Source organism: Akebia trifoliata, chromosome 14 (genome assembly GCF_017979445.1).
Source record: "Akebia trifoliata isolate Shusen 1 chromosome 14, ASM1797944v1, whole genome shotgun sequence".
Taxonomy (NCBI): domain Eukaryota; kingdom Viridiplantae; phylum Streptophyta; class Magnoliopsida; order Ranunculales; family Lardizabalaceae; genus Akebia; species Akebia trifoliata.
This window is the reverse complement of record NC_141388.1, coordinates 3077988-3094504: the sequence shown is the minus strand read 5'-3', so window position 1 is coordinate 3094504 and position 16517 is coordinate 3077988. Positions and strand designations below refer to the sequence as shown.

Below are 16517 nucleotides of genomic sequence, written 5' to 3'. Positions count from 1 at the left end.
TTAAATAATAAATAATACTCAAATCTTCAATTTATAAATAATAATTTCTATTTATAAAAGCCCACAAATTTCAAATTAAAAATAATAATGTCATACAAGTCATCAAAATTTGAAATCAACATTAAAAGAACTTAATTTTTGATGAATAATTTTCGATGGAAATGAAGGATGTATAATTATAAAAACACCCTATGAATTAATAAGGGCAACCCACACTATAACCATTTTTTGTTTTGTTTTATATGGGTTAAAGTTTTTGGAATGAGCAAATTTTTAGTGAGGATGGTCTATATGGTCTAGAGATCATTCTCACCAAAAATCAGTCTATTTTGAAACTTCTAACTCGTCAATTTTTTTTAAAAAGGAACAATTTACGGTTCTTGAACTTGTTTTGATAGAGTTAGAAGTTTCAAGATGTGCTGATTTTTTGTGAGGATGATCTCCTCATTGTAGAGATCATCCTCACCAAAAATCAACTCATTCCAAAACTTGCAAACCCATATAAGACAAAATAATTTAGCTATGGTGTGGGTTTATTAATTTGTGGGGTGTTTATATACTTATCCATGGGATATAAGAAGTAATATCCTTTTAAGAATAATGGCATACTTGTCCATGCTTAAAAAAACAAAGGGCATACTTGTTCGTGTTGAAAAAAGTGAAATGCTTACCGCTTCAGCATTTTTTTTCAGCATCAAAATGGTGCTGAATTTTTTTCACTTATTTTCAGCAATAAACACTAAAAATATAAAGTAAACGAACGCACTATTTTGACAAAAGTACTGAATTTAATTTTTTTCAGCAATAAACGCTGAAAAATAGTGCAAACAAACACCGCCTAATTCAGTAACCAAAATATTTCTCAATCTCAAATTTTCACCAAAATTTGGAATGGTTCCTCAATCACTCCAGCATTGCTATATAATATCCACTTGTTATTTTGAACAAATCTTTATTATTGAAAAATAAATAAAGAGAGCCTCTACTTCCACACCAACTTTTATTAAGAGCACCCAACAATGTGTGCATATGCATTGGGGTGCTGTTAGTAACACGTGTGTTTCACAATCATTCCTTTTCCACTCTATGTTCGTAAGTGCGTAAGAACCAAGCGGCACCAAAACAAGAACAAACAGCGAAGGATATAAGCCCTGGAGAGGAATAGAGTGGAAAGATCGCAAAATCTGCCAAAACCATGGATTCAACTGCTAGAAGAAGCGGAGGCGGACTTCTCGAAGGAATCTACAGAGTTCTTATGCGTCGGAACTCCGTCTACGTCACCTTCGTCATCGCCGGAGCTTTCATCGGAGAAAGGGTTAGGGTTTCAAATACTCAATCTATCTCCATTTCTATCTTTCAATTTATTTATGTTTATGTAAATCTCTCCTATTCAATTTTGATTTTTCTCTCTTCGTTTCAAACGATCTGCTCTACAAATACCAATTAATAATTAATTTAAGAGTTTCAGACGACCAATGATCACATACATATAAGATTTTTTACTCAGACTAGATTTCTTAAAAAGAAAAAAATATTGATTGATTGAAGGTTCTCATCACTCTTTATTAGGTCAGTCTAAGGGGACTTAACTTCTAATATCTGATTTCACCATTGTTAATAGATCTGTGGCTCTAACCAACATGATGATGTTCACTCATTCATGACTTTTGTGTTTCTTAGCTGAAACCAATGAAGTTGTTTACTGATCGCAGGTAGTGGATTATGGTGTTCATAAGCTATGGGAGTACAACAATGTTGGGGTACTACATCTATACACTAACTCAATACTTTCTTGAAAATTTTGGATATTGTTGGAATATTTAGCTCATTCCTGATTTTTTTTTTAAATTCACAATCGCATTTTTGGTTGCCTTGTCCCATCCCATTACATTTTATATGGGTTTGCAGGGCATGAATTTGTTCGTCGCGCATGAATGCTTGATGTTGTTAGATAAATGGGGAAAAAAGCAATTATTGAAATGCCATACAAGTTAGCTTCTTCTTCTTCTTTTTATTTTTTTGGTAATTTTTCCTGGAGAGAAAAAGAAAGAAAGAAAAAGATTATAGAGCCTCCAAAGTGATGTCCTTTCTCTGTGAGTAGGTCATCAATTAGCTTAAATGACTCTTAGTGCCATTACTAGCAAATCAAACATCCAATGGACATAAATCCGAAAATCAACAAGGTATTCAATTTTGAATTTTTCTTTTTGATGTTTGGGGAGGATGTTGAGATGGATGATTGGAAAGCTTTAGGTAAGATTAAATTAGAAAAACGAACACTTAAAAAAAAGAGCAGTAGCCTCAATAAGTGATAAAGTGAGGAAAAGTCAATTGACATGGTTTGGTCATGTTTCACAAAGACCGGTGACAAACCCCAGCAAGTTATAGGTTCTAAAAGAGTGAGGGTAAGATGAAAAAAAGGATGTGGATTGAGTTAGTGGGATCAAATGGTAACACAATTGAATTAATATAAAGACATGACATAGATAAATTGAGGGAAGAGAAAATAATTTACAAAAGCAGGTGTTTGAGATAACCCCCAAAGACTCTAAGAGTCAATGTTTCATTGGAGTTCTCAGCAAAGAATACCTTTCTTTTTATGGGATCTTTGTTTTCATTTTTTATTTTTTTTTCTTCAACTTCACCCCTATTGTGGACACACAAATCTTCCCCTCTTCTGGGTTGACATTGTTCCTCAAAGTATTACTCAAATTCTGTGATTAAGCTTTGCTAGGACCAATTATCTCTTTTGACTTTGACAAGTAAATGCATGCTTGACTTATTAAAAGCTCAAACATGGTACCTCCAAAGGAACTCAAAAGTAGGATGCTTTTACTACTGATTGTATGTCAACTCCCTCCAGACATTGACCCTGATTGCCTTTATTGGCATTGCATGGGTCAAACTTTCTCTCTTGTTTACCATGAACCATTTTCTAGTATGGTCTGATTAGATTTAATATTATTTCTACTTTATAGCAATAAGTAGTTACTTTCTCATATGCTTTTCAAATAATGTTGGCATTTTTAAAACAATTCAAGCAACAGAGCCGATGCTGCCTGAGAGTTCCTTTTCTTTAAATATTTTTTTTTCCTTTTTTATACTGATTTTTTCATCTTCCATCGTAATGCAGAAGAGGTATGAAGATATTCCAGTGTTGGGATCAAGGCAATCTGAAGAATAAATTATTAGTTCTCTTTTCCTCTCTGAGTTCCAGACCTTGAAATTGGACTGATCATTGGTGTGTCGGCAGTTTTGATAGTTGTGGGAACATCTAATTTTGATCATCAATAAGTGTTTTTAACTTTTGTAAGAAAGAATGACCATCTGAAAGATAAACACTGGTCTGCAATCTTGGCTGGTCTGATTTTACTTAAACATGGTAGGATTCAGTTAGGATTGAAAGAATCGAACTAGGTTTAAGCCTTTTTACCAGCTATTGAGTATATCAGTCTAAACCTTTTCACCAATCCAAATCACCACCACTTTCACCTAGAAAAAAAAAATAGTTATGCATCAAGCTTTGATAAATTAATACCTCATATTCCATCTTCCCATGCCCGAGACACCATTGATGATTGGGAAACATCATTTTGGTATCCCATTCAAATTAGGCCATACCCATACATCTATGTTAAAATAGAATGAATGTTTGTTTCTGCTCAATTGAAAGCCATTTTTGTCAATTCTATCATTCATTTCCTTTTTCTTTATCTTGTTGGTTGACGTATTTAAAATAATTTCTTATTAATTAGACTATTCCTAAAATTACTTTCTGGATATTCCTCAATCTCATGAATGGGAACAGGTGAAACAGATGAATAACCATTTGCTTCCAAAAATAATTGAAAACTTTGTTGGGAATCCTTCATGATCAATTCTTTTTTTTTTTTCCTGCTGACAAATGGTTAGGCGAAGCTGATTTTAATCGTCAAAATCTCAATTTCTATCTCCTACCACACAAACATTTCTTCCTGATCATCTAATCTGGATTTAACAGAGTTGGCACAAGTGACGAAGCTTTAAATTTTTCGATGGGCAAGGGAAAGTTGAAGGATTTAGCTGGCCTGCTTTGCTATGAAAAAAGACTTGATTACCACTAGAAATGAGTTGGGGTATCTGACTTAGTTTGTGTCTTGGCATGGTGTCGATTACATGCTTGCAGGCCTATCATTCGGGTAGGACTTACAGGCTCACATTGGTACTAAGCCTAGCTTGCGTTGAGATCGTGGGTTGAGCCTGTGCCAGACCTTTCAGGCACTTGGCCCAGCTAAGCCTGACCTTCTATGGGATAATGACACGTTCATTCTTGACAGCAATGCATAAGTGCCGATCGCTGGACCATTCAGATCCAAATAATAATGCTAAAATCAATATTAATGAAGCACATTCTTGCTTATAAACAAATCAAGTGTTAATCAAGGATGGGGGCGAGAAGGAATAAAATTGATTGAATCTCAAGTTCGCAACTGTTAAGTACACAAAACTTCTTGTTATATAACCGAGGTGATACAAGATTAAAGGGCTGTGAATCCAATTATTACTGTTGCAAAGGATAATTATAAATACAAAAACAGAGACCCATTATCGAGAAATCAAATATGGGAGGGAAAAAGAATCAGCTGCTTTTGAAAGAAGTACAAAGAATATGTTTGTGTTCTCTAGGAAATGCTATCTAACCATGAAGGAGCTTTTACAACTACACCCACCAACTGCACTTGGATTTTCGGTTACCTGCACATTGAACTGAAATGTTACCAATGCTGTGGTGTTGTACTTCGATTAGCTTGAAATGGTAAAATACAAATGGGGGAAGGAATCCATTAGCATTTGCCATTATTTTCCTAACCAACCAGAAGAATGCCATCCAATTGGGTTTGAAACTAAAATACCTTTCAATTGGGAAAATTTGAAAGGGGGTCAATACTTCTATGTATGCGCCAAAGGTAAACACTTTTCGTTAGTAGACTGCGCTTAGGCTTATGGCCTACTGGATCTCAATTCTTCTGTCATCTCTTTGGGTAGAGGTATAAATGGTAAGTTCATAAAGGCCTGCTATTATGAGTGGCCAAACTATGCACATAGGTGCAATATGCAGTATATCTATAAATTTATAATAATTCGAACAAGAAAGTGCATATGTAACATTACAAAACTAAGAACGAAACTAACCAGGAAAGCAGAGCGGATCAACTCCTCGACATAATCAACAGTTGCACCTTTGACAAAATCGTATGAGATATTATCGACCACAAGCTTAACACCTTCTTTCTCAAAAACTCTAAACACATTCGAAGGTAATATGTGAGACTTGGAGAAAACAAAACAAAGAACTGTAAATCATGTTAAGACTTTGTCTATCAAAACAAAAGAACTGCAAAAGGCAGGTCAGCAATGTCCCCTGAGTAGGAGTTTAGAAGAGAACCTGTCATCTGGGTTAGTGTTGTCATCCAGCAAAAAGACATATTGAAAGCCAGAACATCCACCTGTCTCTACATTTAAGCGAAGCATTTTTTCCACTGTAGATGCTTCTTTGGCATGCAACTCTTTCAATCTCTGCAATGTAAGTCCAAGGTCAATCAAAGGTGATCCTCTCATATGGATGAATACTGATAATAAGCAGCAATATAAGCTCATTGAACACCCTTTTGAAGATGAACTGGAGGGTGTTTGAGATTCTGATTTCTAAATGATGCCAAAATCTAAGGACCATGAAGAAAATAATGCATTCTCACAAGAAAGAAATCCCAATAGAGGGAATCTATTGGTTCCATCAAATAATGGATACTACAGAATTAAAAAAGAAAACAAGAAAAATCCTGGTGGGCATAGCTGTCCAAATATTGTTGAGTCTTTAGGAATTTTACATGACTGTTTGAAACAACTCCCAATTCAGATAGCTCCCACAATGACGCCAAGTTTCTCTATTTGGCTAGTAATGAGATTCTTGTGATTCACATTCATCCTTAGGATCTTTGGATACCAATCTCAGGCACCTAAAAATCGGTTCAATTCATATAATAACCTCAAATAACAGGAAAATGGCATATTCATGGCCCGCAATATCTCTCACCAGCTAATTGTGAAAAAAAGCAAAGAGGACAAAAATCGCACAAACACAAGGATTTATGTGATCCGGCAAATACGTCTATGTCCATATATTAGATAAAAAACAATAACTTTTTTCTCTTAAGTTTTACAGCCCCAGAGATCACTATTTATAAAACCAAGAGTTGCTAAAACTCGTTTATCTCCCAAAAAATAGAAAATCTCTAAGAAAATATTACAATTGCCTTTTCCGAAACCCTAAAAAATTGGTTTGGGGGGGGGAGGGGGGCAGGTGGGCCCCTGGAAAGGGAAGCTACACCCTGGCAACTTAGTGTATCGACAACAGAATACAAGACATTTGCATAACACCAATCTCAAATTGAACCCATGACCCTCCACCATCCTCTCAGGCCACATTAAGGCCTAAGCAACCAGGTTGCAATCAACTACTCTCATTTCGATTCCTTCTGAAAATGCCAACTGTGGGGGGAAAATCTCAAACGTGGACACGTGGCTCCACGTGCAAAGCCCGGAAGTAAGGATTTGAAGCTCGGATAGACTCCTATGTATGGGCTCAGTTGATTAAACTCTTCGGATGCACAGATGCCCAGCTCGGACCTGCACCATCAATCCATTAAGTAGCCTGGATAATGACAGTATAGGTCGACAAGACGAATCTGACAGATGTGCCATTTACTGACAGCCCTGACAACCCATACCATGTCAGATTAGCTCTGATTATGCTAGGGTTGACAGAGCAGTTGCAACTACCCCTGCAACTGATGTGTCAGAGAGTGAGCTAACTGCCCTTAATAAGCTACCTGCCATGGGTCATTTCAAAGGATGGCACAGTAACAATCAAGTTGGGTGCTTATAAAAGGAAGAGGACCATGGGTAAAAGGAGGTTCGAATTCTTGTTCTCTCTAAACTAACTTAAGATTGATCATCTCTCAAAAAGTCTAACTTGATCGTCGGAGTGGGCTAATTTGCAGGTCCTCCCGAGCTAGGAGAGAGGAAAAGTGTAGAGCAAATTCCAGCATCTACACCAACCATGTAGAAACTAGAAAGCAATAGCTAACTCTTGCAATCCGACCTGTAATTCAATACATACCACCCAAACCAACTTCTTTCCAATTCAGAAAGTTCTTGAAATTTCAACTTGAACCCTTTTATATTGGGCAAATTTTATACGAAGTCACTCACTCACTATAAAGAAACTTGAAATGTTGGGTCAGTACCGAATACTAAAAAAAGTAGCTAATAGATTCACCCTAGTAACCAAGCAAAATTTTAGTTTATGCAGGGAAAAAAAAAACAGAAAAAAATCCATTTTTCACACTTTGCCTGCATCTCATATTACCCATGAAATTCCATGCTCAATTTTCCAATATTTCTTTGCGATTTCTATTTGCAGTTTTATCAAACAGTAAACACCTCAACATTCATCTTTCTGAAATCTGAATTCAACAAAATTGGATTTTTTTTCAGCTAATTTAGCAGCTTATGTAAAAGAAATAAAAGTTGACGTTTTTTTTCTTCCACTAATTTAGATTCATAGATTGATGTAGCCACTCCAAATAAAATTTTGTTGATCCTCTCGGGTCTGCTTCCTTCAATTAAAACCCTAACGAAGCTAATTGCTTGGAGATCACGAAATGAGAGATCATGAAAAAAAAATGAACCAAAAACCAATAATCAACAAAATCTCTCTAATAAATTAAACAGTAATTCGATCAAGAGAGCATAAAAAGAAGATGACATCGAATAAATATTACTCTGATGCAATTATCGGTCATGTGTACGACTTCTTGAGTTGCAGACGAAGCTTCCTCGAGAGCAGAGCTGAGAAGTCTCTGGTTCTGTAGAAGTCGAGTCGTGATGAAGGGTGCGAGGCGATGAAGGAGAGATCTAGAGGACATGGCTACCCCCGGCGCAACCTAGCACTCACCACTGCCTTCGAATTCTTTTTGCTCGCAACCCTTTCGGAGTTCCAAGTTTGTTAGAAATTGCTTCTTTCTAGTACTTCTCGATGCATTTTTTGAAGTTTCAACTATTGAGATTAATCGACGGCCATGAACGAATCAAGCTATTATTAGTTACGACCCATGGTTCAGTCATTTGTGGGAGCGGATCCTCTATAGCCCATATTTACTAAGTTCTCTGTGGATCTTGTTCAACAGTCCACAAAACGATAAAAAAAAAAAAGAGTCATGTCTCTAGTACTCATGATTTAGGACAGATTTAAATATATATATATAAACTTTTTTTTTTTTGTCAGATCAAGTATTTAAAAATGGACGACCACTGAATTCGTAAACTTAAACAATTGGATGTAATCATCTCGATGATTTGTTGCACTCTCAACTATAAATATTAGCTATAAAGAGTTATCAAAAAATGGGTTGCAAAGGATCTACTCCCCCACTCAAGAACAAATCCTTATAATCCACTTATGCTAAGAATATTCATATCTAATTATTTATTTATTTTTTTAAAAATATTTGTAGTCGACTTGAACCAAAATTTGAAGTTGATATCCAAACTGGATATACATACCTCATTGTGAAGATGATTGAAAAATCTTACGATAAATTTGGATAAATAGATATTCTGATTGGATAAGATGCATATCTACATCCAATACTAAAAATAATAGGACAAAAATAATTATAAATAAATTTACTCGAATTTTTAATCGGATAAAAAATTTGTATCCATACCCGAATAACCCAAGTAGGACGAGTCGGCTAAGTCGACATTATCCGACCCAAATAACTCTTCGATGTGTGGATGCCACATGGGGATCTAGAAACTTTCCTTGAAAGTTTAGTAAGGTATTCGGCTCAGGTCTCACTTTATTAATATCTCTTTTGCCTTTTCGTTGGGAACTTTACTAAACCATCCTTGCACATATAAATCTTTCCTCTTCAACAAAGAACAGAAAATCGTTGAGCATTCTCATTTCGAGGAGAAAGAGAGGGGAATCCCTTCCTTTTTCTCCTTATTCCCTCTTTTTTGAATAGCGCGTTTCCAGCCTTTTTAAATCCAAAACCCTAATCTTTCCACACCTTCACTCGAAAAAAAAAGAAAAAAAATTAAATCGAGCAATATCGCAAAATCCACCATTTCGGTATCTACTTGGGATTGTTCTCCAATTCCTCTTTGATCCAAATGTGTTGAAAAAGTATGATTCTTCTGTTCCAGGACTGATTTGACATCCCTATCTAGGTTTATTTTGAAATGGAGACTCTTTTTTTTTTATAAGATAGCTCCTTAGATTGTCTCTATTTTCGGTAGAATTTTGTTGGGGAAGAGAAGATGGCAACCACTTTTCGACAATGGGAATCCGATCCTTTATTTTCTGCAGCCGAAGTCGTGCAAGATTCAGCGGACAGGTCTTTTATTTATTTATTATTATTATTATTTTTTTGTTTTTTTGTTTTCTATTATTTTTTCTGCAATGTGTTAGTGGATTTAATGGTTTTTGTTCATGGGTTTTTTTTTTATTATTGGTGGGTTGTGGTTATTTTCTTCACATTTAGCTTGATCTTCTCATATACAAAGAGAACTTATATTGCCACATCAACTTTTTTTTAATAACGCACCAGTTGTGAAATTATAGAACACCAAATAAGGATATGTGCAAGCAACATAGTGTTCTGTAACAAAAGGAAGAAAAAATTTGAAGAGGAAGAAGTGAGGAACTGTAGAGCAATCTGGCAGTAGTCACTCTTCGACTACTTGATTACTCTCACTGTTATAACCAGTTATTTACCCCCTTTAGAGCTCAAAGAACTTTCCTTAGAAACTCAAATCTTATATTGTATGACACACCAGTTATGCTTTTAATTTGCATTTGTGTCTTTTGTAAAGAGCTGCTAAATTAAATTCAGGTTTAGTTGAAGTATGGCCGCGCTGTAAGAACTTCTGAGAAGAAGAAGAAATGGAAGGGGGTGTAATCTTTAAAAAAAAAATAATGTTGATCCACACCCCAGACACCATGTATAATTTCATTTTGCGGTGGTTGTAACAAATGTTGGCGTGCTAATATAAGCGGTCTATTTAAATTCTCCCTTATTAGAGTTATTTTGAATTGTGAAGAAATAATGGGTTGTATAAATGGAAATTTTGTAAAGAAAAAAATTGCATTATTTTCCTTTTCTCTGGTCCTCATAGTAGTGGCAGTAGACATTGCTCTTGGAACTTTTACGGTGTCGTGGTTAAAAAGAAGATGAAACTCAATGTGCTTAAAAACCACCATGTGTTTGTTCTTTGTGGTTCGAAGTGCAATCTGGCCTAGGTTGGAGGTTCCTGGTGTCTTCTTTTTGGGGTGTATTCCCGCACTCTGATGAATCCTTACCAAATAAAACAGAGGAATATATATTCCCATGTCGAATCTATGATCACATGTCATCTAAGTATGTTCATTAAGTTTTTTCTTTTTGGGTTTTTAGGATGGAATCAATTTTCCGTATACTCTTGCATGAACAAAGTCTTCTTCGAGGTGATCCTGCAGACCCAAAGCTTCCTAGTTCAATTGAGTATCATAGGCGAGATCTTGCAACTGCTCTTGGGACAACCAAATGGCAGGTGCTTAATTATATTTTTTTTATGTTACTTTTTTTTTTTAAATAATTTTTGTAAGCAGCACTACTGTACTTATTTTGGATATTTTTTCTACTTAGTTGGAGGACTTCGAAAGGGCTGTCAATATATCAACTTTGTTAGGTAGTTCCCCAATGAGGGAAGGTGCAATTTCTAGGCACAAACAATTTATTTGTGCCATTAGAGAACAAATTGTTCATGTAGAAAAAAGCTTGGATGAACAATCAACAGGAGATTCTGTAAGCAATTCTCAATGGGTAAACTTAAACGAACAAGATAGAGATGGGTTGGCATTATTTCTTTCTGGGGGAAATCAAGTGGACCACAATGCCTTGTTTGATTCAGATAGTAGCATCATGAGACGTTTCCTTGATTCGACTACTGCTTCTGGATTTGATCACATGAATGATGAGATTGTAGAGCTGAAAACTGAAGAAATTGAGGATTCGAAAGTGAATGGGGTTATGCATATTGACCGTAGCTTTGATTCATTAATGGAAGATAAACTCAGGAAAGTGGGTTCTCATTATTCTACTCGCTTGGGTTTCGATGCGTCGATTTCCATCCAAGAGTCTCCCATGGACAAAGAAGGTGGGAGTGAGGATTTGGATGTTTCAGACTCTAATGCCAAAAGCTTTATCTCCAAGAGCAGGTTGAGAGGATCCCATAACAGATTTGATATTTTGGGGTTTTTGAGTAATTTTTGGTTAGTATATGGGATCAAGATTATCAGGGCTTTTTCAAAGAGACGGAAAGATGGAGACACGGGAGTGGATTTTATTCAAAGGCCTCCGTCTTCATTTATTGACATTTCCCAAGTTGAACGGGTAATTTTACATCATCCATTGCTTTAGCTGCACACATTGTCGGCACTTTCTTACACAAGGTTCATACATGCATAGCATTTGGATTATACTTCAGAGAAATATTGACTCAAATTGATGATAATAATGATTAAATCTACTGTACTATTTGGGCCATATGTATAAAACTTTGATAACATTCATGGTGAAAAGTTCAGAGAAATCAGATGAGCTATTGATAAAGGGAAATGTTCATTCAATCACAATAGAGCTAACATAATTTAGAGTTGTATAAACATTTCTACACTGGATGAATATTGTTAAAAAATGTGTTCACTATACTAGCTATTACATCATTGGTTAAGCCATGTTCTAATGAAGCTAATTTCCATGATTTTATTCTAGTAGAATTCAAAAAGGTTAAAAAAAATAATAAGAAATCTTGAATTATAATTTGTACACCTTAATATTATGGTTTTAAAAATGGTTATAAGATGTTATATTAGTAGTGCCCCTCTTGCATTATGTTTTTTCATAGGCAAGCAAGTTGGTGGTTAGTAAAATCAGTAGGTGAAAATGGGTTTTGAACCCAGATCGTGGTATCAACGTTCACCGACTTTAACCAATTTAGCAAGCTGGTACCTTCTTGTATTATGTTATTTGTCACACAATGTACTGTAGTATAATGCCCGATTTACTATATATAATGCCATGCTAATGGGATTTCGTGACATTATTCATATCATTCTCAAAACTAGATGTTTTAAATGTAAAGAAATGTCGTATCAATTTCCCTTCGAAAATAACGTCTGTTATGACTGTTTAAATTAAATTTCTAATTTAAATGCAATTTCAATTTCATTCATTCATTTTTTCCTCCTAAAACATATAATATCAGTGTGAGTATCATCATTGTAAGTTGAAAGACTCCCCTCTTAAACCTTGTACCATAAGACACATCTCCTAATCAGCCATCTAAATAAATACATGCATACATACAAAAAGATAATCGAAGTAACGCTAATGGATGATTTATTTGTATTATTTTGTAGTCATCAAAGTAACAATCATCCTAAATGGACACATAATGTGGAATAAAACATCGAAAGTGATGCCAAGTCAATGGTTCAATCATCATATAAAAATATGAAACACAACTCTGAATGTAATAGTTACTTCTTTAAAAAAAAATTGTGATTTGAGCTACTAGGTTTTTTGTTACTTATGGTCACAATTCTCCTTTTACAGGGTCGGCATGCCCAGATGTGGCTAGCTTCTGGATTGAGCAGTTCTCGAGGCTTGTGTTCTGATGCATTCACCACCATGCAATCATGTAACTGGGTTGGGGATTGTAGTAGAGGATTGCAAAGGTTGCAGTATTTTATCCAATTTAATCGACTTTCCATGCGGTTAATATCAACAATATTTCTTATACTTATATTCTTAGGTAAGCACATACCCCTTTAGATCTTGTTTTTAATTCCCTTTTATACTCCTCCATGCTAGTTTTTCTTTTATTTTTCTCATAAAAATGCAATTTAGTTATAATTTATTGAGCTCATAATTACCTTAACAATTGTGTCAATCTTCTTTTTCCGTGAAAGGTGCTTATATTCTTATGTGCAAGGCGTGCGCCTCACTGTAAATTGAATATAATAAATTTATCCTACTTTTTTTTTTTTTTTTGGGTTTATGGTTGTTAGTTGTTACATAATAATATATATCCTGTTACTCATTATCATCTCTATGTATACATAGATCTCTTATTTACAATGTTACATAAAATAATATGTAAACCTAACAGCCCCACAATTCTGCTCTTGTGCAGGTATCCTGATTTTTCAAGTTGCTTGAAAATTGGATATTCAGGTGGATTTTCCTTGAGATTTTTTTTTTGGAATCTTTTTTCTTCGGGCATCAGTTTATTGTTGTCTGTAAAGAGAATCCATGGCTAGTGCTGGCAATTATGCATTATAATTCACAATCATGTTAAAATTGTATGGGAGAATTCTTTGGCACCTTTCAGTGATCTCAAATACTGCATTGTTATCATCTGTGAAGAAGTCTGCAGCATACTTTCGAAAAACTTCTTTGTATTTTTATATATTATTTTGAGAAAGAATATTGTTATATATTCCTGATTATTTATCCCCAAAAGAGCATCTGGACTTGAAAACTTTGTTTGGTGAAGGATCAGCTTTTTTTTTTTTTTTTTTTTTTCATTATATCGACAAGCTACAAACAGGGTCAAAATCAGAAGCGGTTCCAAATCGTCCCTTTCAAACGGTTGAACCATCTTTTTTGTTTCTTCTTTTTACACTACTTTGGTGGGCTTACGAGCGAACATATTTGTATAGTTTACACCTTATCTTTTACAATAATTCTCAAACTATCTTCACCTTATCTCATCCTCTGTCATGCATCAAATGTTTGAAGATGTGGGCATTTTGGTTATTTTGTTAGTCTCTCATGAAGATCATGGTCAAGGTTATATGTCTTCAATTTTGAAAATCCGGGGCATGTCCAATACATTCCAAAACCCGGACGTAAATCTCAAAATTGGGGATCATGAACTATGCACCTAATGCCTCTCGGGTCTTTGATGTTAGCATCCAATGATGTGGATTAATATTTAATACTATGAAAAATTACTTAAAGGAATCTGGCGGAAGGATTTCTTTTTAAATAGTCCCTAAGATTTGGGCGATATCTAAATAATCCATTTAGTAAACATTTTTCTTTCAGATCAATTTTTTTATTTTTTGGAACGGTACATCCAAATCTGATCCAAAATTGTATTGGATCTAAGGTTTTAATTTGAATCCGATTCAAAAATCCTATTTTTCATATTTTTTCAGATCAGATCGATTTAAATGTCGAGTATATTTGGCATCATTGCCAGCCCTATTTCAAACCCCAATAAAAGAAGAGGATTCCATCAGTGCAACTGGTGAAAAAATGCGCCATCTCCTGGCATGAATTCTGAGGGGATGTCTAAACTCTAAATTACCCCTCAAAATAAAATATGTTAGGGGCGACAGAAGTAGTGGCTCTTGAAAGCTTAATGGGTCACTCAACGAGTGCAACAACAACAAATGAACTATAGTGGAGACTTTTGGCCCAGTAGCCTTGCCACTTCCCCACCAAAACCTCAGCAACGCTACCGGATAAAAAAAAGGGGGTGAATTACCAGTTTGTGAGCTGAAAATGAGTTATTTACGATTCTAGCTAACCGTTCAATTTGATTATCAAAACGGGAATGATCAATTAAAATAAAATTCAGAACGGAAACAAATTCAGTGGTTTTAAAAGCGCCTTTTTCATGGGTTTAAAGTCATTTCCAATTAGTCACTTTAAACTTGCAAATTTATCACTTAAAACTTGCGAAATAGTCACTTTAAAAATCTCTGATTTCGATAGTGTTCACGTTTTGGTAATTAAACTGAACAGTGAGTCGGAATCATAAATTCGTTAAAAGTTGATCATTTTTTCACAAATATCCCCCCCACCCCCACAAATTGGAAAAACGAAAGAGAGGATAAGAAAGAAGGAAATTGTGGATTTATAATATGATTGAAATTTTAGTTTCTCTCCTCGATATAAAATTCATGAGAGTCAAAATTCTCAAAAATGTGAAAACATATATGTAGGCTTTTATTCATAACAAAATTGATTGATGATTTTAGATGTTGATCCAAGTAAATGTTCTGATCCAATTTCTTTTCCCTCTCTTATTGGTATAAATTCATCATTTTAAATGCATTAATAAATCTATTCAAGAATATTCTTATAATAAAATAAAAAAATGTAAATTTTGATGGATAAAACTCAACCTTATCATTATGTACGAGTAGAGGGTACAGAGTCAACAACTTAAAATCATGTTTTTTCTATGAATAATGATAACTGGACTCCCCCTCTAACAAACTCTCTCTGTATGATTATGCATTGAAACATAAATTTTCTCGGAATATACAACTGTACATCCGAGGAAAAATCTATGATTCTTTGCACAGCCACATGAGTAGAGATTGTTAGGGGAGAGTTAGAAAATCAACTCTTTTTCTATTGGTTAGTACGGCTTGAAACAATTTCTTACATGGAACATGAACTTGATAAATTTTCACCTTTCGAGTTTGACGATGGGAAATGCAAGAGTCTAAACATGTTATAAATTAATCAACAAAACATGGCCCACAACTTCCATCAAGGTTGATAGAGCGATTGATCAATCAGTATGTACCTTGGAAAGTTGAGTCCTACACGAAAGAAATTTCTTTCCCAAATCATAGTCGCTGACGCAAACATATATGAAAATGACATGGAAAACATTAAATGCCATCAATATTTGGATTCAAAAGTCCAATTTTCTATAACTTCTATATAAGTAAACTTGTTGAAATTCATAATTACAGTGGGCCAAATAAAATTTGATAAAAGCAAATCTTCATCAACTAATATATTTAATATTTGTACTTTTTTTTTTTTTTTGACAGCTATCCTGTAGACAACGGATCAGGATCGGATTAGGATCAGGATCAGGATCAGGCTCATGTCTAAGCTTTGCCCAATCGATAGACCATGATCTTGTCCAAGGACTAGTCCTGGGGAACGTGCAACGCACATCGCACGCACCAAGTAAGCGAGGGTACACACTTGCAGGTGGCCCTTATAGAATTAATATTCATATTGGCTATCGAACTCACGACTTACGACATCAACTGCTTATTGATCCAAAATTGCCTTTGAGCCAACCCCTCGGATTATATTTGCACATGTCTTATGTTATATATTTTTATAACCACCCATATTTAAGAAAGGAGGGTGAACATCGAATTAACAGACGAGGATTATTTTGCTCAATGTAATATTGTATATGTTGTGTGTGAATAATTTCATTTTTTTGATATAACAAAAAGGGGAGAGAGAAAGAGACTAATATTCTTCATAAAATGTTAACATTTCATTATATCAGAAAAATGTCTAAAAGGGAGTTAATTTAGAGGTAGGTTAGGAATAAATCATGAGATATAATATCCATAGTTGAGATGATTATTTTCC

At 34.8% G+C, this 16517-nt stretch overlaps 3 protein-coding genes across 3 annotated transcripts; 2 read left to right on the top strand and 1 right to left on the bottom strand.

Annotated features, from left to right (window-relative positions):
- Positions 1-1090: 1090 nt before the first annotated feature.
- LOC147385526 (cytochrome b-c1 complex subunit 9-like) lies at positions 1091-3470 on the top strand. Its single transcript, XM_086423250.1, has 3 exons — positions 1091-1315; positions 1713-1760; positions 3134-3470. The coding sequence occupies exons 1-3, from the start codon at positions 1196-1198 to the stop codon at positions 3182-3184; spliced, it is 219 nt and encodes a 72-aa protein (XP_086279376.1). The 5' UTR covers positions 1091-1195; the 3' UTR covers positions 3185-3470.
- Positions 3471-3878: 408 nt separating this feature from the next.
- LOC147385525 (iron-sulfur assembly protein IscA-like 2, mitochondrial) lies at positions 3879-8180 on the bottom strand. The gene is made up of 4 exons (XM_086423249.1): positions 7824-8180; positions 5426-5556; positions 5173-5281; positions 3879-4734 (listed from the first exon to the last, which is right to left on the bottom strand). Exons 1-4 carry the CDS (start codon positions 7965-7967, stop codon positions 4672-4674), a joined length of 447 nt encoding a protein of 148 aa, XP_086279375.1. The 5' UTR covers positions 7968-8180; the 3' UTR covers positions 3879-4671.
- A 749-nt stretch (positions 8181-8929) lies between these two features.
- On the top strand, positions 8930-13600 carry LOC147385524 (uncharacterized). Its single transcript, XM_086423740.1, has 5 exons — positions 8930-9443; positions 10503-10638; positions 10734-11480; positions 12705-12903; positions 13285-13600. Exons 1-5 carry the CDS (start codon positions 9367-9369, stop codon positions 13308-13310), a joined length of 1185 nt encoding a protein of 394 aa, XP_086279866.1. The 5' UTR covers positions 8930-9366; the 3' UTR covers positions 13311-13600.
- The last annotated feature ends 2917 nt before the right edge of the window (positions 13601-16517 follow it).